The sequence below is a fragment of the Ambystoma mexicanum genome, chromosome 14, assembly GCF_040938575.1.
Source record: "Ambystoma mexicanum isolate Mex_15411 chromosome 14, UKY_AmexF1_1, whole genome shotgun sequence".
In the NCBI taxonomy this organism is placed as follows: Eukaryota; Metazoa; Chordata; class Amphibia; order Caudata; family Ambystomatidae; genus Ambystoma; species Ambystoma mexicanum.
Genome location: NC_090940.1, coordinates 169083154 through 169109368, shown reverse-complemented (window position 1 = coordinate 169109368; position 26215 = coordinate 169083154). Strand labels below are relative to the sequence as shown.

General features: G+C 46.2%; 1 protein-coding gene across 2 annotated transcripts in view; it reads left to right on the top strand.

Annotated features, from left to right (window-relative positions):
- Positions 1-26215, top strand: part of TMEM87A (transmembrane protein 87A) — a 522872-nt gene that overhangs the window by 50310 nt on the left and 446347 nt on the right. For both annotated transcript variants that reach the window (XM_069638821.1, XM_069638819.1), the window contains exon 2: positions 24234-24294. In XM_069638821.1, the coding sequence (XP_069494922.1) occupies positions 24234-24294 (61 nt within the window). The remainder of the gene's footprint in view (positions 1-24233; positions 24295-26215) is intronic.

Below are 26215 nucleotides of genomic sequence, written 5' to 3'. Positions count from 1 at the left end.
CTCCCCGTAATAGGAGACAATGATGGACACTCCCGTAATGGGAATAAGGCCAAGACAGAGTGCTGGTGAGCGTAAGTGGGAGTTTATCCAAAGAATAGGGCATGCAAAGAACTCTGCAACCTCCGAGAGCGCTCTGTCTGACAATAGCAAAGACAGGCGTATTTCTAATACAAAAAACGTCATCAAACCCTACACACTATAGGGGGCACAAGTTAATTGGGATTGGGTGGCGTCGACTAACTATAGGTGTTGCTGCAGCTTGGTTGGTCCGGGTGGGAGGACGTCACTGGTCAGCCTCGTGGGTTGGGTTGGGCCTGGCAGGCCGGCTTGAGGTCATCCGGGCGGTGTTGGTATGCTGGGGCAGCCTGTGACAAAGATGAATACCTTTCCTGACTCGTTTGCCCTAGGCCATGCGCACTGCAGTTATTCAAGAAACGACATTTAAGTTCATCAATAAATCGCTCAGCAGTTTATCTTATAAAATAAATGCAACACATGAGGAATGCACCTCATGAGAGGTCTGGTAGTTGTCGGTTGGGGTGAGATTTACCTGTGTCCTATTGACCGGTATTTTAGGTCGAGGGGCTGGGCTCTGGGGCCTGGGCCGAATGCTCTGTGTCTTGTCCCAGCTTTGCACGGGGTCATGATTCTTGGGGTGGTCTAGGGGGGTTGTGGGATTTACGAGAGGGTGCTGGTAGATCTGTGGATTCAAACGTGGGTTTATTACAGTGCTGTAAATAACACAGGTGGCGGGCTGTGGCCTTGGGTGCGGTACCGGGGCCTCTGACTCTTTGAAGCGGCTCCAGCTTGGTTGGGGGAGGTGAGGGAGCGCGGCACATGCCTTAGCTTCTTTATCTGGCAGGCTTCGTAGGGTGGGAGGGAGAATGGCCTTGCATATATTCACAAAGGTTTTTTCCTCGTGCGTTGCTGACTTTTGAATGCAGAACTTTTATAATGTTTTGCCTTATTTTGATCTTATTTAAACACACATCTATATTTCGACTTCGTTACACATTTCTTTAATACAGTCGATTCGAGTACCTTTTCATTACATGGTATTATATGTACTGCAGTGTTTAAGTATCTATATACATTCGACGGTACATGAGGTAGAACTATATTATGGACCACAGAGATTGACGGTTGCCACTATGGGTGACTTAAGGAGACATATAGGGGTTCATGTGTCTACATATGACTTAAAGACACTTTCTCTGTGATCTAGCAGCATTAGTACAATCACAATGTGAAGTCATATAAACATTTCACTTTTATGGCTAATTCATGGTTTGCAGATTCTGTTTAAGAAAAGTAGTTCACTAATACCACTACTTGAATTCATTTCTGCGTTGCCCTGGCCTCGCGGACCAGGTCGCACGGGATGCAGTATTACATTGTGAACGACGAAATGTTACAGTGTTTAGCATCTCGGGTTATCTCATACCCGGCTTTCTCATGGGAACGCGCTCGCAGCGGATCTACCATAGTGCTGCGGCGGCAGAGATGCTTGGAAAGTCCTCCAAAGGTGGGGGGCCGCGCTACAGTGTGCTAAACTCACGCCATCTTTGCTAGACAAGATGGCTTCTAGGCCTAACTGAATTTTTGTATATGCAGGGAACGGATACGTGTGGGCAATGTCGTCGGCGGGTGAACCCTCCTCCACCTGGGCCCGGGTGGCATGAGGGGACGCCCATCGAGCCATGGTCCTCACCTGGGGAGAAGGCTGTAGGTGAGGAGGGCCTCGCGGCCAGTCCTCCCCTACACAACCCACAAAATTCTTACTCCCTCCACCAAATCAAACACTTCTTTTGCAGTCTATCAAAGATGAGGAATACGTGGGATGACGCAATCCATTCGAATAACAAGTAACTTACCCCTGATAACATTCTTTCAACTGGATGTTCCTCCCACATATTCCTCATCGCCCTCCCAGCCTACCCCACAGTAGAATTTCCCATGCTATTACAGCTTTCGCTCTTTCAAAGCTTAGTATGTCAAACCCGTGGTTATGCAGGAGGTTTCTACTGTAAGAAAAATAAAACTGAAGCCAACGGGTGCTGCGCGTGCCAGATATACCTTAGATGACATCGTCGAGACGGAGGCCCTCAAGTGACATCGAGTTGACTGCTTCGATGCACAGCGACCTCTGCTGAAAATTATTTTCCGAACAGCTGAAGCTGGATGTTGAAGCTCGATATTGAATATTAAAGAGGAGGAATACGTGGAGGAACATCCAGTCGAAAGAACGTTAAGTAATTTGTTATTCTCATTTATTTTGTGGCGTTACGCACCCGTTCAAAGGGGTTGCAATGGGTGGTAACAGCACAGTGGCCCAGTTTAATGGCCAGAGTGAAGCAATTGCTTTTAACGTGGACCCCGGGCCGTTGACAATCTTTCTAGCCCTTGAAACGGGTGCTTAACACCAGTCTCACTCGTCCAATGGGCTGAAACTGGGCTCATTGAAAGTATTCCATCGCGTTCACGGTACGAAAAAGACTATTCAAAGATAGCTGCTATGGAAAGGCAAGAGGGGCTCTGTACAGATCCCCGCCTTCTCTTTCCATGACGGCCACACACAGGAGAAAAGGAAGAAGAAAGCCACGGTGGCCGCTTTCTCCACAATGAGGTAAGTGGGGAGGGGAGATGTTTTAAAAAGGAGTCGAGGGGTGGGGGGAAGATGGCGGCCTGGGTAGTCGGCCAACAGGTGGCTTGGAACGCGGCCTGAGATCGCCAGATTCAGCCTGAGTTCCTAGCCACCTGATTGGCTGGCACCACCCCAACAGGATGTTAATTATTGTTAATAGCTGCTCTACCTTTTACAGCCATTTTGCAGTTAAAGCATACATCTCCATTGGACTTTTCAGACTTTTGAAGCTAGACATTTGACTTTGCTGCTGGTGAGCTATAGGTACAATCACGATGTGTAGGACCTAAAGTATTTCTATCCAGCTCCTGAGTGGTTGGAGGGGGGCATTAGGGAGAAATTGCATTGCCTAAGGATGCTCATTTTGAAGTGTGTTCTGTACAACTGGAGGAGTTGTTTTTTTTCTGAAATGTGTTAGTAGTATGTATTTCAGACTGTTATGATTGCGTTATGTTTGTTTTCGTTATTAGTCTACCTATTTCTTAGACCAAAAAAGACTTAGAACAATCACAGGCAGAACCTTGACGGGCAAAACAAATAGCTTATTTCTAGGATTTGTATATGCTTTTGTTGTTTGCTCATTTCCATTTTTTTTTTTGGATGACCTAGAGATGTGTACACTTATTATTTGCATGAACAATGCTTCTTATGGACCACTAAGAGGCCCTTATTTGCATCTCATAGAGCCCATGCAGAGCAAGGGGCAGATTTGACAAAGTTATTGGGCAACATTACATTTTTGGGACTTCATTGAGTTTGGTTGATTGGAAGACAGAGGTCACTGTACGTCTAGTTTTCTTTGCACTTTAACTATTACAAAAGTGAAGATTATGGGACTTTCTTCCAACAACTTAAAATGTTGTTTGGGGGCGACCAGGAAATAAATATCATCTAAATGGCCAAATACCTTGCACTTTTTCTAGAATTTGCCGGACAAAAATCTCCCTAAACCCTTCTGTCAGTTACATCTTAGCTAAAGGTTTGACAGAAGAAAATGCAATGGAATAAAATATAAGAGAACCTCATTGTTTCGCTCATCTACACACATGCCACTCCCCCATCCCGGAACACATATCTTGCTGACACCTCTTATCATTGCTGAGGTCCCTGTTAAGTTATGTTTTTTTTTTAACATTTTTAATTCTGGTTAATTTTTCCAACGTTGGTGAAAACTAAAAGGAGGATTTAAAATGTCAATGTCAACTTTATGGTGGTCAATATATAGAGATTGTGCACAATATTCCCAACGATAAACATTTAACTATCAATTCAAGTCATTGACACTCATCTGGAATTGTAGATCGCAATAATCCAAAGTAGAGCTAGAAAATAAGAGGTTATGGGACACAGGATGCTCTGAAAGTGTGTGTATATGGACATAGATTTTTAAATAAGCAGCGGTCAGTGCCATAACTGAAGAAAAAGAGATCTTGTTTTACAGATTACAGCGTTTTTTTGCCATTCCCCATATGATTTATTCTGTTTTGCATATCTGTCTACCACGTTTTGGCTTTTGGTCCCCAAAGCATTGCCATTTAACAACCCCTACCAATTCTCTTCGTAGTCTCTATCCCATCTCTTAATTGTGATGCTTTGTCTGCTTTCTAAATTCATCCCCCCTTATTAGTCCTCTTTCTTGGCTCATCCTCCTTCATTTGTCAAGGTTATTACCCCTTTCGTCTTTTCCTTTTCCAGTCACCTTTTTATATTGTTGCTCCTTCCTTGAATTCATGGTAAACTTGGCCTATCTCCTGGTCATTGATTCCTCACTCTTGCATTAATTTCCTCCCTTCAAATCATGGCCTTCCTCTCCCGCTTGTGAACCACCTGCCATTGTGCATCCATATCCCACCCTCCCTTAAGATGTCACCCTCTCCCACGCTCCCTAGTCGTCAATTTCTACCCTCATAGCATCGTCTTTACCTCCTTTTGTGAATACCCTTGTAATCCCGTGGTATTATTGCCCAATCCCTCAAATTCAGTCCCTCCACTTCTGCCTTCTTATCGGGGTCTCGCCCTCTCTTTTGTGAGCTGCACTGTCCTCTTAGTGCCAACTCCATCAAGCTGCCCCCCTTCTCCATATCCTCTTATGCTCAGACCCTCCCATCGTTTAGCGACCTAGCCTTCCTGTCAAATGTTTACCTTCTTCTATTTCAAGGCTACATTCCTTCTAAACAGGCGTCAGAGTTTGCAACCAACACGAGCCTCTGGCGAGTAGCATTTGAGTCTTGGCGACTATGAAATGGAGTGATCTTCCTTAAGGAGTACTGTGACGGCGAAATATCTTTTTTTTTTTAAATGTATTCTTGGCTTGTAACTTGCTCCTCTGAGCTTGGTGCTTTTCATGGGTGCACATTCACTCTGGCAATGCAAAGACCTTTGCCACCTCTGTGTGGCATAACAAAGCAAGCAAAGGACGCCATTGTGCCTGGCCTCGCATGCAATGATCCTGTAAGCGAGCATCACTGTGAGCTGGGGGGCATTCTCTGTTTCATCCGCCGTCCTTCCGGCTCCTGTACCCAGCATATTACTAACATGCTTCTATGGGCTGGGTTGCATTGACTGGTCCCCATATGCAGTTTGAAAATGCTGTAAAGCAGGGGTCTGCAATCTTACTCTCACCAGATGATTTAGATTCCAGCTCCCATTAGCTTTTTCAGTGCTGAGGGATCATGGGAGTCATGGTCCACAATATCTGGGATGCCAAAGGTTGCAGATCCCTGCTCGAAAGAGTACCATAAACAGGAAATGGCAATGTAAGGAGTGATCAATAACTATCTTTGTCTTAATCGAAGGAAATGGCATCTTAGTCTCCAGGTTACAGTCATTGACCCACATTTCAGATCCGTAACGTCCGGTCCTTCTCCGGTTAATCAATTCTTTCATTGGAACTCGTCTAACTAAAACGGCAAAGAAATGTAGAGTTTTGGCTGCAAGCCACTTGCTGGCATATACCCTTGTAGAGCATAAAAGTTGCCTTGGCAACCTAGTCACAACAAGCAATCAAATAAATGGCATAAACAAGTTAATTTAATGTAAAAAATGCTGAAAGCTGATTAGAAGCCAGACTGATATTTTCCCTACTACAAATAGAATTGAGGGACAGAGGAAAATGTTTTATTGTGAACTGGGACTTTGGGTTGTTGCATTGTAATTGTAATTGGTTATTTATAACGCGCTTAATACCTAGAGGTTTCTAAGCACGGATCCAGGGATTGAACTAGTGTTGTTCTGAGTCGTCTTGCTTCCAAGGCGAGCGTGTTGCCCCTGAGCTATCCTTCTGAGACAAATGTGCACCATTGTGTATTAATGCAACAATTTCATAGATTTTCTCTCAAACTCAGATAGTCTGGCTACAGCGTGAGATAGTGTGAACCTTCCACAATTTAATAACTTACATGGATTGATAGTCTCCCCCCATCCCCTATTTGCATAATACTGGCTTTTTCCTGAATCCTCATGCTTTCTACTTGGTGCAAGATGCTTTAATCCAAACTGCTTCCCTTCATGGCAAGCGTCATTCTTGGTCGTTACCCCTGCCATCTTTGAGAATGCTGTCTTACTTCTTTTCATTTTCATGATGGTTCCACTTTCTCTGCAAATGTACATAGATTTGTTTATGGGAGCTTATCCTTTTTGGAATTTGTATACGTCAATCAATTCTACGATTGGTCAGAAGGGTGGTGGCATGGGAACCCATTTTGTTGCCGCAGTTATTGATTCATAATGGGAACAGTTGATGTGAAGCTTCAGATTATTGGCAAAAAGAATGTGGCCTATCCTGTAGTTAATGGGATTTCTGTTTTTAGACATGACTTTGAAATGTTGAGGTGACAGTGTTTTTTTTTTTATATTGCACTATATAGTCTTGAATTTATATAAGATTGTACGCAGGTATGACTATTTCTTTTTTAATTAAACTTAATAGTAAAAGGGCCTGGCGCCTGGATTGCGGATCTTTGATGTGCATTTAGAGGGATCAAAATAGCGGGGAGCTATTTAGCTCCTGTTTGGTAGCCTGGTTAGGTTGACAACACTTTAGACACCCCCACGCAGGGGTCGCTGTTGCACAGCATGTCGAGAAGGACGCGAGGTCCTCTGCTCCTGCGCGGCCACCGAAATCCTGAACACATATCCTGTTCCCCCAGTGTCCAAACTATACTTCTTTCATGCGCTCTGGTGTCAGAAGGCTAGGGCTAGATACCGGCCCAACCCAGGCTGAAATCGGCACAGCTGAGCCTGTCCAAGACCGTCCGATTGGGCCGAGGCTTGGCAATGCAGCAGCCGTTGACCCGGGTAACGGGCCGTAGCCTGTGGCTCACCCTGCAATGCATGAACCAGCATCGCTCCCCCTGCACGCTGAGCTGCAGAGGCTGAAGCTTGGCAGCACACCGGCCATACACCTGTGCCTACTCCGTGGACGGCAACGTGACCCGTAAGTGAGCTGAGGAGAGGAGCCAGAGCAAACCTGCCTCTCCTCCTGTGAGGGACACTGGTGACCCAGCGCAGCACACAGCCTGCCGGTTCCTTGTCTGGAGCTGCTTGGATTGGGACGGCAGAATGGAGCCCTGCCAACCCCGAGCTACAAGGTGAACAAACCCCTGCTCACATGTAACATTGCAACTCCCACGTGGGATAGATCATCTGTGGTCTTCCGGCTCTGCGTTACGAACTGCCCACAATCCAACTCTGCCCCAGCCTGACGGCAGACAAAGCCCATGGGCAACAACAAGCAGATCACTAGCGGGGGGGGGCATGGGAGAGCAACCGGCGGCACTGGTGTAAGGGGACACTGCAGCCCTAGCCCTCACCCCTGTGCGCGGATCTGGACAAGCACACACGCCTCAGGAACCTGAAGGAGCAGACAGTAGGGTGGAGGGACCACTACCAGAGATAAGTGCAACACCTAAAATGGTCAAAGACAAGGCCAAGAAGTCAGGACTACACAGCAAGATGGACCAATTCACAATGGGAGGCACCCAGCTTGCTACGACCTGCAACCAGGTAACGGAGAGTAGGGGACACGACCCACAGAACGCACAGATCTCTCCCAGTGACATCATGAACGCCATTGGGGAATCCAGGTCATTGTTGGATAAAAAGATAGGTGGCCTCTCAATAGAGGTGTCCTCCTTGCGACAAGACCTTAAGAACCTGGCCTCAAGAGTGGGGAATCAGATTTCCGACTCGGAAGATGCAATCAAACAACTGGAGAAGCAAGTATTGGTAGTCACCCAAAAACGTATGCATCCTGAAAATAGGGCGGAAGACAGCGAAGGGAGGGTGCGCCTAAACAAAGTATGCATCCTTGCAGTGCCTGAGAAAGAAGGACCCTGCATGGAGCTCTTCTTTGAACAATGGCTCACTGACCTATTTGCTCCGAAGAAGCTATCAAATTTCTTTTCAGTTGAACTTGCACATAGGATCCCGGCTGGACGCCCGGTCCTGGGAGCGTCACCACGGATGATCATTGCAAGACTCCTAAGCTACCGAGATTGCGATGCAGTGCTACAGAGGGTTCGGGCCACCGGCCCCATTACATACAATGGCAACAAGATCGGCTTCTACTCGGACTACACCAGGGAGGTCCAGAAGGCACGCCAGGTGTTTGACTCTGTGAAGAGAAAGCTACACTCGCTCAACATGAATTGGCAATTTTCTTCCCAGCACAGCTCAAGGTGAACCACGAGGGAGTCGTACACCTCTTCCATAACCCTTGAAGCGTGGACATGGCTGGAGACTCAAATCCTATCTGGGCCGGGGCCTCATCCGCCCAAGGGGCGCCCCAAACGGAATCTAGAGCACAGCCCATCCCCGGCCCGGTCTGAACCACAGCCTCTGGAACGGTTCACGCCTGCGGAGATGGGAATCGATCAAATGGACAATGGGTGACGGAGAATGGACATTTATGACTTCTGACCAGAAGAGACCGCTTGAGGGATTGATCGTATATTGCCACGACCCTTGGGTGCAGTTTCACCACAGCGTCAGCAGTGGTTACCCCACAGAAGTTCGACTATGTTGGTTGTTCACTAGTTGAGTGCATGGTTCGGACGACAGGTGCTTCAGGTTGGGGGTGGGGGGAGTACAGGGTGGGTATGGGAGTTTTTCTTTTCCCTATCATGTTTCCTGTGGGCACGGTTGCTTACAGGTTTGGGGACTCTGGCTCGATTTGTTGCAGGAGGCGTTTCATGATACGTATGTTTAGACAACTGATGCCTCGGGTTGGGGCGGAGTATGGGAAGGGGCAGAGGGAGTTCATTTTTGTTTTCCTTTTCTTTGTGTTAATTTCCATCCAGTCATCACATGTAGATCTATTTACACCACTGTACACGCAGACCTATCACTGTTCATATATTTAACCGCTGACAAGCTGAATCCCCATGCTGCACTTTGATATGCAAGGGAACCAAATTAAATCCCATACATTCCTTATGTGGAATGTCAATGGCCTGGGTACCGGAATCAAACAACGACTTGTCATACAATTCCTCAGCAGGCACTGCCCCAATATTGGCGCACCTAGCGGGCACATCATGCACCCTTTTCCATAGAACAAACTACTGGACAACAATAAACGCAGGCTTCTCTTTTGAATCTAGGGGGTCCGAATATTAGTACCCAAACGCCTTCCCTTTGAACTAGAACTGGTAAATCAAGATCCTAGAGGTAGATTTGTGATGCTGACAGGGCAAGATATGGGGTGAGACCATTGGTGTACTATGTAAGAACTCATGGTGGCAACAGAAAAGACAGACACAAGTGATCACAGTTCAAGGGTGTGTATTAAACTGTTTGCAGGTTAGAAAAAATTACTAATATAAACCTAAATCTAAGATGGGAGCAAGCGTTGACCATCAAATGAAAATAAGGCAATCCCACTGGCGTTGTGTCAAATAAAAAGGGCCTATACTAAGAAACCAATAGCCAAATCTTACAACTAATACAAAAAGGGTGTGGGATAGTTTTCAAGGAAAGAAAGAAGTGTTCTCAAATAATATATCGGGATGCGGTAGCTTGGGTCTCCCTTTCCCACGTTTTGAGCACAGGGTAAGGTGGGATCTTGGAGCACAGCACAGTTCTCAAGCTTTCCCGAGCACAAGATGACAGTTCTGTTACAGTTCTCAGGACCGTCGATGACCAAGTCTTGTTTCACTTGAAAGTCTCTAGCCTTCGAGGACCTGATGTATTCAAATAACAAAAACAACAATTCCTTCAACAAATGAAAGTTTGTTTCCTGGTTTCACTTAGGGTGAAGATTCTTCACCCCTGGTTCCCCCCTCTTCCGGCGCTGACCCTTCACAACTTGTATGCCCTAAATCAATAAAAGTTTCTTCTCTTAATGGACTTTGGGTGATGGCTTCCCCCTAGATCTCCCTTATTTGGGCTCGGATCCCTCTTGACTGTTAGCCTCCCTCCAACGGGTTCACTATGGCTTTCAACAAATCTCCACAAAGTTCTGTTCTATGTATTTCCCGATGATGGCTTCACCCCTGGGTCCCCCTCTTCCGGGCGCAGTCTCTTCTCTGCTTTCAGCCTCCCTCCACCGGGTTCACTATGACTTCTCGACTTTCATCAATCTTAATGTCTTTATAAACAGTTCACCATGGAAATCCCTTGGCCAGCTTCAAGTTTGTCAACCCTTTTCCCCCCTCTTCGTCAGCATTCCTCTTCCGGGTTCACTCTTGCCAACTTTATATTCACCATTACTTTCAAATATTCACTGGGATTCACTTCCCTTACTTTCTCACAGTTCTTATGTCAAAGATTTTGCTTGACCTCCTGTATGACCACTTTGACATTACTTGGCGGCTCTCCTGCGGCATCCTGGTATCTGTAGTTTCACTCAGACAGGGATTGACCAGAGTCTCTTGGTTAGCACCCACCGGGGTTCTGGTTTCCTCTGCAGCGGGTCTCCCCATAACATTTGTACAGTTCTTTGAACTTAGTTCAAGTTGCCATTTTGCAACAGTCATTCCCCATAGCCGGGCTCTTATCGGTTCTCCCTTCGACTCATCGGCTGTGATGAACCGCTTGGAGTCAAGGCCGGTACACCGGTCGCTGGAGCTTCCCTCGCTCCTGCTGATCAGCGTCAACACACTGTGGGTACCGCCGACATCTGTTGCAGCACACTTGGGCTATTGTCCTCGGTTTTACAATTCCCTCTGTAGAGGTTTCGCGGGCCTGTGTCGAAAAGGGCAAGGTTGCGCCTCCTTGTCAGCCTCTCGATATTCTCTGCCTTTCTCCTCCTCTTGAACTGCCGGGTCTGGGTAGCCATCTCATCATGCTGTCTGCCTCGCTCGTACTGTGCTCTCTTGCTCTACCTTTTATCCCTGTGGGAAAGTAAAGGGCCGTCAGATGTGTGTGATTCTGATTAATTGCCTGACTCTGCCTGACCCTTGTGTCGAGGACATGTCAGGTAAACATCTTTATGAGTCGGTATCCATCTTTCGTGGGACAAAAAACTGTTCGGACGGAAAGGGGAGTTAGAGTGTCAAATTGTTCTACGGGTTAGGATGGGGTAACAGTGCCATATGGATTTACAGCTGGTGTCCAGTCATTAATTCGAAAACAAAAGGATCGAATGCAATACATTTGAGTCAAAAGGACCGAAAAAAAGACCAAATGCCTTTATTTTTTATATATTTATTTGTGGTTTTGGTATAGGCAAAAATAATGGTTTTTGGCCAAAAAACAGGGGTTTGGGCCCCCCCCCCCCCCTAAAAAAAAGTGCATGCGGTCTTTTTTTTTTTCCCAGTCCTTTTGACTTGTATTGTTATTCGAACCTTTGTATTCGAATCTTTGACCCTAAACCTTTACAGCCCTAGTGTTAGAGGGGTTTTTGATAAACTCGGAAGGGTGGGGTTTTGGAGGGGTTTTGAAATAACTAGGAGGGTTTGTGAGGCAAACGGGAATAGCTAGGATCGTGAAATAAAGAAGAGGGATTGTCAGACGGGTAGTATTTTGCCTGAGCAGGTTGGAATAATCACAGGAAATAATCACAGGGACGGGACAGAAAATTACGGAGTATTTGGGTAGGGCGTAGGGAAACAGAATATGAGATGGATAATTTTCAGGTACAAGCGGGTTTGAGATCTTAGGGGATCGGCTCTGAACTGTGGGGTCTTTTGATCTGGGTAGGAGAGATTTAATGGGAGGAGGCGAGATAGAGGTGTTGCATCCTACAAAAGCCTCAGAGATTTTATTCTCCTCTGCTTTTCCCTCGGTACAAAACCACGTCTCCTTTGGGTTATTAACCAGAGTACAACCTTTGGTGCCCCCATCCTCAAGAGCCTTTCTCGCTCTCTCACCCCTAGAGTTGGGATCTGAGCGGATCAGCCCTTCATTGGCCACCTATATAAGGGTTTCTCGAGGTTTGTTATGGAATACACCCTTAGGTATTTCACAACTGGCAGCATACGTTCCCTCTCCACTGCCGGCAGACTTACTCGATGATATTCTGGCCATTGTCGTAAATTATCAACCTGACTTGTGGATTCTTGGCAGCGACTTTAACAACATCATGAACGTAACAAAGCGCACACACTTACAGGGTACGAACCCCGATGCCACAACAAAACTAGCAGCCTTCGCCTTAGCTCTCAGCTTGAACGATGTTTGGCGAGAGCTTCATCCAAGGGAGCGTCGATAATCCTTTAATTTGGGGGCCCATGCCTCCCTATCAAGACTTGACTACTTCTTTCTCCCCAAACAAGACACATATAGGGTAGTTAATGCAACCCTTCTCACCAGAGGGGTCTTGGTTCACTCACCACTAGAATTTGAGATCTGCATGAGCAAGACCAAACCTACTCCCTCGTGGTGTCTAAACAATTATTACCTGGGGTTTCCAGACTTTATAGACCACATCCACAACTACACCACACACTATTTCGACCCCAACGAGGGCACAGTAGAAAACCCTGATACACTGTGGGAGGCTTACAAGGCGGTACTCTGGGGGGAGATGTTCTCCTGAACCTCTGCAAAAAAGAAGGCCCAACAGCAGAGTGTAACGGAAGTAGCGAGAGAAGGAATATCTACTTGCAGGTTCGCCTGAGAAGCATCAGGCCCTCTTGACGGCTACGGAAAAACTCTGCATATATTGATGAACAACGCCAAACAGACATACTGGGAGATGCGCAACTGCATCTACGAAACAGGGGACAAGGTGGGTAAAATACTGGCCTGGCTTGAGAGACGAGATGAGGGACACAGATATGTCAAGGAAATAAGCAACAAGCTAAGTGTAACAAAATGTTTATACTGTAAGGAACATAGCACTCTCCCTTATGACCTGCGCAAAACCAGTATAGTAGTCATCCCCAAACCAGCTAAACCCCCAGAACTGTGTAAATCCTATAGACACATCTCATTACGCAATGGTGAAACCAAAATACTCGTCAAAGTACTTGCAAACAGGCTGCAGGCAATCATTTTATCAGTGATCCACCCAGATCAATGCGGCTTCATGCTGGACAAGTCAACCTGCATGAACAACCTGCGATTACAGCTGTTGATTGAATGCGCCCCTGCCCTTAGACATCCCCTGGCACTGTTGGCTATCGACTTTGAGAAGGTGTTTGACTCAGCGATTTGGGAGGCACTCTGGGAAATTATGAAAAAAAATGGGATTCAGTGCAAGCTTTTTGGACTGGGTCCAACTATTGTACGTAGCTGTGCTTGCGGAAGTCAGGGTAAATGGCTGGTCATCCAGAACGTTTTCACTGGGCAGAGGGACACGACAGGGCTGTCCCCTATCCCCATTACTATTTGCAGTTGCCATGGAGCCCCTTGCTGCGTGACTTCGCCAGGAGTCGTCGTGGACCGGCTTCCGCTGGCCAGAGAATGTGGATGACGAAATCTCCCTGTACGCAGACGACCAATTAAAATGCCCAGGTAGCCCATCCCGCTCCTTCCCAATAGTTACACAAATGCTGAGGGCCTATGGAACTTTCAGTGGCATACGAGTGAACTGGGATAAGTCCATACTCTTTCCAATCCAGGGGATGACGTAAGCAATCCTTCTGTGCTGCCCATACCAAGTCGAACATGAGCCCTTTCCCTACTTGGGCGTTAGAGTCGAAGTGGACCTTTCTAGATATCTCACTTACAACCTACACCCAATTACAGAATGCTTTGCTTTAGATGTCTGGCACTGGAAGGCATTCCCGCTCTCCTTTCTGGGCAGCGCCGCCCTCTTTAAAATGCTTGCACTACCACGCTTCCTCTACATTATACAAAACGCCCCCTTCCGGTTCCCGGACTCAGAATTCCATAGGATCGAAAACATCCTTAGGGATCGTCTCTGGGGAGGTGGACATCCACAAATCGCTCTGACCACATTCCAACGATCAATCTGGGAGGGCGGAATCGGACTGCCACACATCAAATTATACTACTGGGCGTCCCAGATGGAAGTTATTGATGTGCTAAACGGGGACCGGGACCTGCCCCACATACGGGCAGAGATGATGGGGCTACAAAGCAGGACCCCAATTGCAAATCTGTATAGAATGGTAGGAAGGGACCCCCCCCCTACACTGGCATTCCATACAACACAAATGTGGAAAGACGCCCATAGACATATTGGCTGGGACGGCAAATTGACTCTCGCACAGCCCTTATTGAAGAATAAGAACCTGCCAGAAGTGAACAAATTGCCGATGTGGTTACAATGGGTGGAAGCATGCAGGGGGAAAGTAAGGGACATGTTCACTAAGGGGTCCCTTACCTCCTTTCCGGAACTGAGACACAAATTTGGCCTACCAAACGCGTAACACTACCACTTTCTGCAGATCACCCATTCTCTAACCAAACATCTTCCATGTCCATCAGCCACGCTACATTGCTCGCCTCTAGAAAGTAATGTTCTCCTAGAACCCATTGCTACCAAGGTCACATCTACAATACACAAAGCAATTACAGCCTTCTCCAGAATTATCTAGCCTCAAGACGAAATGGGAAGGGGATGTGGGGCCCATTGATCCAGAAGACTGAATACTGGCCATGATACACCCACATCAAATTGCAATTTCCTCCAGACTTTGCTTGATACAGTTTAAGATTTTTCACAGGATATACTAGCCCAGAGTTGCGCTGTTTTGCTGAAATAGAGCGACCAGCCCTAACTGCCTACGCTGTGGACAGGGAGAATGTACATTCATCCATATCCCATGGGAATGCCCCCAGGACCATACTTTCTGGCAGTCATGCTGCAATAAGCTATCAGAAGCACTTGGAGCGGAAGTAGCAATGGCCCCTCAATTACTGCTCATGGGGGATCCGGGGGATGGAAATTTTGGGCGATTTGAGAAACGTTTTCTATCCACTACAATAGGCCTGATCAATGGGTCTCCGATGTAGAGAAGTGTGGAACTCCGTATTTACACTGCTAGGGGATGTCTGGAGAAGGCCGCTAAGATCTGGCACAAACGGGAAGGGGGGGACGGATGAACTACAATAGGTTAATTATGTACATTGAAAGATATAGAGGACTGGGCATAAACTTTTAGTACTGCTCTCTAATATCTGTGGGACTGCGGAATCACAGCAAATGTAACTGAACAATTAATGATGGCAAATTGGAATGTTATTGGTTGATTGATTGTATGTCATATGTTCAAAACTTGATAAAATGTTATATTAAAAATAAAAAAACTCCCCCAGGTTAACCGACCCCATACAAATATGCCTATTTGGCATCAACTCCTGTGTGTTTGGCAAAGGGTATGTGGAAACCTCTAGAAGGCATTTAAAGCAGGGTACAGTTTGCATCTAAAGTGGAAGCTAGATTTATAGCATGCTATTTAACTCCTGTTTATCACACCTGTATTTTGGTCCTTGCAATTTGCTCCGATTTCTACAGCAGCCACAACAGTCAACAAAGCTGTTCTTTTGTCTTTTCTGCTGAAATATTTGATATATGATCGGTTATTTATAACATGCTTAATACCCAGAGGTTTCTAAGTGCGGGCCTGGGGATGGAACCTGCGGTGTTCCGTGTCGTCTTGTTTCCAAGGAAAGCACGTTGCCCTTGAGCTATCATCCCGGGACTTGCACATCTGAGATGTCTGGCCATGTTTTTTTTGTTGTCGGGATGGACCAACATGCCTGTCTTAAAGCATAGGGCTCATACCAAATGATTGATGTGTAGCACAGGTCATTTAGGTTTCTATGCTTGTTTCTAATGTGGAATGTTTCTATAGAATGATGCTGCTACGGTCATCTGCCGACTCAAAAGGCATTCTATGATAGATTGAATACAATTTTCCATCAAGGACAAAAACATTGCGTGGCAGTGGCGAAGCCACTGTACAATATGATTTTAAAAGTTTTAAAGTAAAATATCCTATGCATTTATGCATGAACCTACTTTATTGCCAGGAAAAGATGCAATGTGTCTATAAGGGTTGGTTGATGTATGTGCATATCGTCACAGATGTTAAATAATAGCTGTGATAAGACTGATGTTTGGATGCATTTTCAGATTTTATAATGATTACAGCAAATTGTTGAAGTCTATAGAGGCACTAATGCATATACTTAGGAACCGTGCAGTGGCAGTACACCGTGCTACTAGTGCCGCTCCCCTGCCCTTGTGGTGGTGGTGGTGGTGGTGGTGGTGGCGGCAGCATGAAGGAAGACAGCAAGCTAGTAGAAGACAAAAGGAGAGCTTGCATATGCTAGAGCCCCAGGTGTTCCTTTGTCTGCAGATAGTGGGAAGGATGGAGCCCAGAAGCTATGTGCTGATCTTGAACTGCACACCTTTGTTCTTGAAGGGTTGCTACCCGTGGTCTGTGCTTTGAGCGAGGTTGCATACAGGGATAGGCCTTTCGCACTAGTGTTCAGTGTGGGTGAGTAAAAGTCGAATCAGTTGGGCAGCTGGGAACAAAGTAGTGAGAATGCTGGAGCACTGGTATGTGGGGATTTCCCATCTAGGTATCCCCGCTACCCCTTCTGTCTATGTCCTTTGTAGGGGCAATAATGATACCCCATATCGGAAAACCATAAAGGAAACCAACATAATCGAACTCCAAAGCCAGGGATCCCCTGAATGTACACTGCCTTGATAGGACTTCCTGAAGCTTATGGTGTGTAACGTTCTCTAGGCCCACTTTCTAGAAAACAAAATATGCCGTCACACTGCAGTTTTTTTTGTTGCAGCAGATGCAACTCCCAACCCAGCCAAAGTCCTTCCAGGGGGGTGGTGCGCTATTTAATGTATTGGGGGAGAAATGGGTGAGGCAGCTAGGGAACAGAAAACTCAGTATGTCTCAGAATCAAAGATGTCCGACAACTTGCGCAGCGGATCAATGTAATAATCCTTGACGGGTCTTGCTTGAGCCCTACATGCAGGGCTCAAGTCGAGGGTAGACGCAGGTGGATGGCGTCCGCCCACTTTTTGATTTGAGAATTTATGCCGACCTCAGGATTCGAACCGCGTTGGCCCCGCTCGCAGGCCAGAAGCTTCACCACTGCACCATATAACCTGATGGAAAATATCACACAAGTAAAGGTGAAATGTCACACTGCGGGGCTACATGTTACAGGGAAAACAATGGTATTGATTCTTAGAGTTTAACATGCACACCTTTTAACATTTTCAAAATACTAAAAGAAAACCTCCTCTCTTGGTTTTTTGTGTGTCTTGATTTTATGAAAGGCAAATACAATTTGTTCTGTGCACTACTATTGTATGGTTATGCAAAGCCAATTGGATGAATTTTGCATATTTCACCTTGATATGCTAATTTCTGGCGACGTCTCATCCCATTGCGTATGTTAATGAGACCCCCCACTTTTTTTTTATTTTTAGGACTTGATCCCTGCCTACATAGCACCACCTAGGGAGCTGTGGGACTTTAAGATGTTGATATCAGAAACTGTGTGAGTGTGAATATATTTAATGCAGTGAAGAAGTGACCCCCATCTCCAGTGGTTCCTATGGGGGGGGTCCGGTGAGGCCTTGTGGCCCACTCATAATTCCAGTCACTACTTTAGTTCAGTCTCGATCAGTCTTTAGAAGAGCTATTCAAGAGACACAGGAAGTGTTTGTTTACATGAATTGAAGAAGGCATTGCATCATTTTGACTTCGTTGAATACAGCCCCATCCACCGGATTCTCAACCTGGTTATCGCCAATCTCAGTTCTATTCTGTTTTATGGCGGTTCTGTTCTATATCAGGGCCTTGGTGCCAGACTTCCTGTCTCCCAGCGTATTCAATTTGGTGGTGTCCTAATCTTTATTACTTTATCATCTCCCTTTACATTATCCGGGCCCCAGTGTCTTCCCATTGGCCCTCTGCCATTCAGTTCCCTCAGTGTCAGTACTGTGACAAACCTGAAGGTGTCTCACCCACTAGTCCCCGGGGATCTGTCATCCAGGTGGCCAGGACACGGCCATCGCTATTGGATCCAGTTCCTGGGGGTGGACCAGTGCGGGAGGATTCCCCTGGATGGGGTGGTCCCACGGTAGTGGAAGTGGGACACTGACGGGTGAGACACAGTACCCCCTTCCTTATAACAACTTTTCCCCATCCTAGCCCGTAGGATATTTAGAAGTTCTAGCCCCCCTTTTCCGTCAAAAACACTTTCTTACATCACAAAAGACAACGGACTAACACCAGAGCCGGTTACCTGACATGTCCCAACACAAGGGTCAGGCAGAGGACAATAACTATGCACACCTGATGGCCCTTTCCCTTCCCCACAGTGATATAAGGCAGAGCACGAGAGCACACTTTGAGCAAGGCACACCACACAAAGCGGCAGCTATTCCAGGATAGCAGTTCAAGAGGAGAAGAAAGGCAGTGATAACCGAAAGGACGACAAGGAGGGAATTGCCCTTGCCCTTTTCGACCCAGACCCGCGAATCCTCTGTGAAAGAAATCATAAGGCCGGCAACAACAGTTAGCGTGTGGTGTAACAGATGTAAACGGTGCACAGAGCCCTCCTTCACAGATAACCAAGTCAGGGAGAGACGCTGGCTACCGTGGTACCGTCCTTGACTCCAGAGACAAGAAATACCAAGCGGTTCATCACAGCCGGTGAGTCAAAGGGAGAACCGGTAGTAAACGGAACTGTATTGAGCGAAGGTTGCAAATGGCACATAATGTGATCAAAGAACAAAGACTTTGTGTATTACATAACTGTTGAAACAATCCAGGGAGAGACCAGCCGCAGAGTGGTCCGGCGCCACTTGGGCACTCATTCGAAAGACTCTGGACGGTGCACGTTTGTGTTAAAACTACAGATCCTAGGAGGCCCTTGGAGAGCCGACAGAAGAGGTCAAAGTGGTCATACAAGGGTTGAATAAAACCCTTGTACAATCGAAAGTCTTTATCCGTAACCAAGAGGAAAGCAAAGGGAAGTAAATCCTGCATTGTGTAAAGCAAAGTGAACTGTGTAACTGGCAAGTGTGAACCCGGCTGAGGGATACCTGCAAAACGGGGTGAAGTACGATAACCCCATGAACATTGTGTTAACAAGAGTGAACCTGGCTGAGAAAGTATCCCAGAACGCGCGGCTGCAGCAGATCCACCTGTACATCACCCACAGGGCATATATGAACCCGAGTAGAATCGGCAGGTTTGGAAATACAGGGACACAGAAATGCCCTAAGTGTGGGGAGGTGGATGCTGCGATGATTCACATGTTCTGGGCATGTCCGGAGGTGGGCAAGTTCTGGGAGGAGGTTAAACAGCGCCTGGCCCAGAGGGGGGGGATTAAGCGAGAGGTAGAATCAGCATGGGCATGCATGTTGGGGAGGGGTTTCGCTAGACCACGTAATCTAAAACACATTAGCAAACTGAAAGACCTGGCGTACATACTGGCCAAACGGAGAATAGCTATGAGCTGGAAGGCGGCCCACAGCCCTAAACTAGAGGTGTGTTGACATGACCTCCTAAAATGGGCAGAGGTGGAGACGATGGCATGGTACGAAGTAGTTAGCAGGGGAGAGAAGGAGGAAACGGGGCCCATGATGGCATGGAGGCAAATGATAACCTTGTTGTCGGAACGTCCCGAGGCTGAATCCAGTGAAGATGACATGCCCGAACACAATAATGGAGATAAACCCTAAACAACAAACTGGAAGACATTGAATTAGGGGCTCAAGTTAAGGGGAAAGGAGGGGGGAGGACTGTAAAGTGTAACATGTGATTGTAAGACAAGATGTGCATTGTGGAATAGTCCGAAATGTTTGTTATGTTGTTTAAAACAATAGAAATATTTAAAAAAAAGAAGGAAAAAAGAGTGAACCTGGCTGAGGGATGTCCACTGTGAAAAATTGTTGATAAAGACATTGAGACTTGTGAATTCAACAAGTGAAATATTCGGGGGGGAAAAAGGCTGTAATGTACCCGACTGAGTGTGACCCACGTTGCAAGAAGGATCGGAGCCTGGTGGAGGGGGGAATCCAAGGGTGAAGAGAAATCGCCCAACGTGAAGATTTATTGAAGATACTTTTTGTTTGTTGTTTATGGTCCATCGGGCCTTCTAAGGCAAGAGACTTTGTAGAAAAGAGACTTGGCCCCAGAAGATCCTGGTATCGTTGCATGGAACTATAACCTTGTGCTGGCGAGGCCCAGGAGTGTGCTGTGCTCAAGAGTCCCACCTTGTCCCATGCTCAAAAGTGGCCAAGGGAGACCCCAGCCATACCATCCTGACTTATTATTTGGTGAACACATCTTTCTTTTCTTGTGAACACTATCCCACACTCTTTTGTAACTTAGCGGTAAGGATTGGCAATCATTTCTTTTTTAGTATAGACCCTTTTATTTGACAAGACACCACTAGGACTACCTTTTTATTATTTGATGGTTGTAGCTTGCTCCCATCATAGATTTAGGTTTAAATTAGGCGTTTTTCTCACCCATTTATAGTTTAATAAACATCCCTGAACTGTGATCACTTGTGTCTGTCTTTACTGTTGCCACAATGAGTTCCTTACAGTACCTTTTCCCAATCTGAAATGTGTCATATGTCTTGTCCTCATTTTAATGCTCCCTTAAACCTTACTTGGCAGCGTAACGGATTAAAAATAATGTTACGTTTTGTTGTTTGACCACTTCTGGATCTTGCCCCCCACTTTTCCCTTTCAAGATATCTTTAGATTTGAAATAGTCAAATGAAGTCTAGATTGAGAAAAACAAAAACGTCAGAAGCTGAGAATGGAAGAGACTGTGAAAAACAAATGTCCAACAAGTCAACTATTGGGATACTCCAATCCGAGTTCTGCCACTAATCTTTGGTCTGTGTGAGGTAGGCATGGTGACAAGAGAGACATAGACACAAAAGATAGTTGTTCATAAAGCTTTATTTCAAGAGAAGGGTTGGTGTAATGCCTATCTTGCCCTATCTCTGCTTTGGGTATTCCCTTAAATGATGTTTCTAAGGATAGTCAAGGTCCGTAAATCACAAAACAAAATCTGTCAGTGTCGACACTCTGGAACCAAATGTTGTGCAGGGTTTTCTCTAAAAGAAAAATATTGTTCCAAAAAGAAGTGTAAAACAGGACTGCTTCCGGTAGCCTTCTCGTCAGGTTCAGTTTTTCCAGCTCAAAATAGTTCAACTTAGAAATGCCCTTGGAGTCTTCTAGGTAAAGATTCTGTAATTTCAAATCCATTTAGTTCACAAGTTCCTAGGCTCGCTTGGGCTCCTTTCCGCAAGCTTCATGAAACAGTTTCCTTTAGGCCTCTCAGGGTTCCCTTCCCCAAGCTTAGGCCCCCCTGGTTTCAGGATTAATCACGAATATCACAAAAGTTCTACTTTTCAAGATTCACTTTCAAAACACAATTCTTCCTCTTTAGTTCAGCCTTTCATGATATTTTGGTGATTTTGCTCCCACTTCACTTTCGTTGGAGCTCCCGCTTTTTTACCTTCTTTCAAATAGTGCTGTTTGTATCTTCCTTTTAACGCTGGGCCCGTATCAGAGACATTCGAGAACGTATAGCTTTACTTTCCCCTATGCATGACCCCTCTTGAAACTTCAGGTCCTGATCTTGCATTCCATTTGTGCCGCTCGCACGTTTCAGTTTCTCTCCTCTTCTGTCGTGCATGTTCCACACTTTTAAATTTCACTTTTAGCCTCACACGTGCACCGGGTTTCTTGGCATTCAGAAACTCACTGGTTAACACAATGCTGTCAGGAAGGCTCGCCGGTCTTGGCGCTGAGGTAAGTGTCTCACCACCTGCCTCTCAGATACTCCTGGTACCTGGACTCCTCGCAGGGGAAGGAGCATCCGCTTGGCCACGGCCCACAGGACTACATATGCCCAAGTCCGGCTCCTTAGAGACACGGCTCCATCTCCACGCTGCAATCCTTATAACACACTGGGTCATCATCTCAGCGTCCTGCTCTCTTCTGGACTCCTCAGGGTTTTCCTGCTGCAGCTTTCTGACCTCCAGCTTCCACGGCTTTCTCCCTTCTCCTTAGAAAAGCTGCCTTAAAAGCAAAAAGGGATCCCTGCTGGACTCAGCCACACAGCCTCCCTGTTGCTCTCCCAGCTGCTGCTCTCTTTTCTCTCTGGCAAAAGGTGGTTTAGGAACAAGACGAGATCCCCTGCTGGACTCTGCCAAGCAGCCTCCCTTCTGCTCTCCCACTGCTGCTACTCTCTGCTCTGTCAGCAGTTTCCTTTAATACACCTGTGTTGGGTCAATGAACTGCAGGTGTGTGATCATGGCTGGGTTTGCCTGACCTTCAATACTCCAATTAACAGTACATGCCTGTCCTTCAGTCCTGAAAGTGGAGTTAGCTGTGAGTGGTCATTATTAAATGCCTGACCCTGCCTGACTCTATTAGTGGGACAACTTGAGGAGTTTCTACGGTAGGTTTCCTTTACTTTCCCCATGTTGTTTCTATCTGTAATCCTCACTAATCTTGGTTGCCTCTTCTTCCTAGTATTAGTTGGAAATGGGGAGGGGGGGGAACAGAATAGGATTTATAATAGCCCATAAAGGCTGAGGAAGAGTCGGTGATAAGGATCCGAGGGGAGAAAATGTGAGGGCTCCCTCAGGTTTCTCACATCTGACATATATTTTCTGTCCGTCTTTTATCTATTTTTCACTCTGATGTCCCAAATAGAGAGTTAGTCATTTTATTCTGCTGGTTTGTATAACTTCTTCCTGGGATTGCATGACCCATGTAGTAAGCAATAAACTTGCCATCCATACAGAAGGTTAATGTATTGATTTCTGGCCGAGATTTTTGGGATTAATGAAAAGGGGTGGGGGGGTAAACTCTCTAAATCAAATGATCACGAAGCACAGTATGCTGGCACCATGTACCTGATATCCAGGTGGGAGATCTTTGTGGCAACACCACAATATCGCCAGATGTGTTCCAGCCAGAATGAAGAATAGTGAAGAAGTCCTGCCCAGCTCTGCCACTGCAAAATAACACAATGTTTCAGGGAAGTGGATCAGTCTCCTTGCAGCACTTAAAGGCACCCTGGTACTTTTGTGGTTCAAGGACAGGGGTAAGCACTAATTTGGGGTGCCGTGGTCTGAACTGGCGTGGTCGTAATTCAGGATGCTGGCAAAGGAAGACCAGGAGAACAAGCCAGCCGAGGGCAAAAAATGCCCTTTGAGGTGTAATGAAGGAGCCCAAGGAAGACCGGCACACGCAGGAGATAACTTTCCCAGGACATGGGGGGGGGGGGGGGACCAGGAAGCCAAGCACAAAGAAGGCTAAGGGAGAAGTTATAGAAGCAGATGGGAAAACTACATAGGAGAACTCTGAGTAGGAGACGGAGGGGAGGACAGAAATAGGAGCGAGCACAAGGAAAGCATTGAGACACTTGTAGCCGGGTGCGAAATTATGGGAAGAAGCAAAAACGATGCGTCGCCCTAGTCTAATATCTCCTCCATTCAAGAACATTTTTATCGTAGTCTGTTTGCATCACAATATAGTACGATATGCTTTCAAAGGCAACAGTACAGTGATGCAACCCTGTTGAGAAACTGAAAAGCGCATTTTCACAACTTTGGGCAACACAACATTTTGTTGCCAGAAAACTGTGCCCATCAACACAGATAGTTGGGTTACTAGCTATTGTATACTGCAATTTGTGATTGTGTTAATGCTTGGTTAACGTTTGTGCGTATTAATGTTATTGGTATACACATGCATTATTTTTGGCTGCTTTTATTTCTGTGTGTTTCTTTACAAAGCAGTGTATTAATTATGTGTAACATATTTAACAATTAAACATGAGTTCAGCATACAAACAATGGTGATGCATACAGGTCTCCCAAACATCGTGTTTGGGAAGCTTTGACTGCAGTTCAACAATGCCCTAGAAAAGTATGTAGATATTTGGATATTGTTGACCAACAACCTAGTAGTTGAAGTCACTGTGGCAATGGGCCATGGGCAGATGAAGCTGCTGGTGTTTGGCTAGTACTCCTGTCAGAGTGTTAATCGGTTTCAGGTGGGTAGAATGACAAACGATATTGAATTTGACATAATTGTAGGTCAGGATGAATGAGACACTAGTGTAGAGGAAGACACGTAGTCCTAGTGACACTGCCCTTTAACTCAAGTCTTTGCCTTACAATTTTCTTTTGCGTTTCTCATCTCTTACAGGAGAAGATGTTTTTCAACTTTGGGAGAATCCTGTTTAAGAATTCCACCATTTTTATCAAGTGTGAGTATGTTTCAAAAGCAGACAATTTGTCTAAGAAAGATGTTATCAAGTGTTGATAAATGAAGAATGTTGTTATATTTCTAGTACTCCCACAACATTCACGGGACTGGACTTATCAGCAGAAACCACCCAGTCTCAGGTCGGTAGTGACTTATGCTACATTTGGCTCAGAATTTCAGTGGCCGATTCTCGAGTTGGACCAGGGGGAAAGTGTGTCGAAGTCCCCAGCCTTATTCAGGGGACATCTGTTGTTACCAAGGGTCCAGGAACCTCATTGAGCCGGTGGATGATGGTTCCATCAGGAGCCTTTAGGAGGAAGGCACGGCACAAGGAGGCGGTAGGAGGAAGGCCCAAGGCGGTAGGAGGAGGGCACAAGGAGGCAGTAGGAGGAAGGCACCAGGAGATGGACAGTGTAAGGGGGCAAGGGGTATGACTTTGGATGGACTGAGGGGATCCAGCACATCCTTTCCAATGCGGGGACAAAGGAATGTCTAGGCTAGGCAGGATTTGTAGGGTGCCTTTACCCACCTCATTTTCCGATGTTTGGATACACATGGTACTCAAAACAATATTTATGGATTTTATTTGGTAGATCCCATGCCAAAAGAACTGACTCAAGGCATGTTCCTGGCTCATTATTACCTCCATGGTGTCTTTCCGGAAGGTGGGAGTGGGCCTGACTAATAACTGCTTTCTGGAATGGGAGAGGTATCAGTAATTGATATGGAGTCTGTTTGTCTCCCTTCACATTATTTATGGCACTGCATAAAAGTCTGCATCTTTCCAGAAAATAGGACGGTATGTTCTCCCTCCCTCTGTGAGTACAGTGGCGTTAAACGCAGCTTTCAGGGAGAGATACATTTTTTTGGGCTTAGGCAAATTCTGGTTGTAAAAGAGGCACCTCTCCTTCACAAGGGTCCTGGCTCCCTCCTCCCATAGATTGTGATTGTTGTGACCCTTGTTCTGGGTTTTAGGTTATTCCCTATCCCAAGTGGACCTCTGAGGTAGATATGAGGACTATACCCAGCTTCCCCTCTCTCTGTCCTGCCTACCGCTTTAACTTCCTCTGGCTGTGTAGGAAGGTACATCTGACCTATTGGGGTCCTCTTCCTCAACATTAAAGAACTCTTAGCCATGGTTATAGAGCAGCACCTTCACCACCCCCTGCTGCTCTGTCAAGAAATCCAGCCCCAATATTGATAGCATTTCTCATGCCAGACTTGGATGCAATTCTTGTAGATACATTTTCTGGTACTTTGAGATCGAGGCAAGTGGAAAATAGGGGCCGGCTCTTTAGGAGAATGTCCACCTTATCGATAGTCCATTCCGGCTGACTCTGTTGTGTACATTATTGGTAACTGTACCATTTTGATCTTACAGAACATCTGTGTCCTAGGCATTGAGGACAGACTCTCCTACCAGTGTTATCAGTTCAAATAATCTTCAAAAGTTCACACCTCTTTTTGTGGTACCTTCTCCTGCACCCAGTCACTGTCTTGTTGGTCTGACGGGAAACCCCTGGCATGGCTCTCATTGTTTAATGGTGTGATCACCTCTGGACCCCTTCTAATAACTGTAGGTGCTGTTGCATCGCTTCCTCCATTCGCAGCAACAGCTAGGATTTATCTTTGCTTGGTAGGTAGAGCCAGCACCATCTGGCACTAGTTTCCACAATAGGGGTTTCCGAAGGTCTTGCCACATCCCCCTCTCAGGATTCTGATTTCCACACGGAGCCCATCCCTTGCCGTCTTCTGAGCTTTCTTGCTGTTGACCCTTCTGATTGGGGCATAACTTGCTGTCTTGTTCCTTCCTTGCATAAATAGTTTTGCTAGTACTAGATATTGCTTTCTTGCTGACTCCCTCCTGCTACCACCCCAATTCCTCATCCTGCCACCACTTGCCACTGTTCTTCCTACATCCA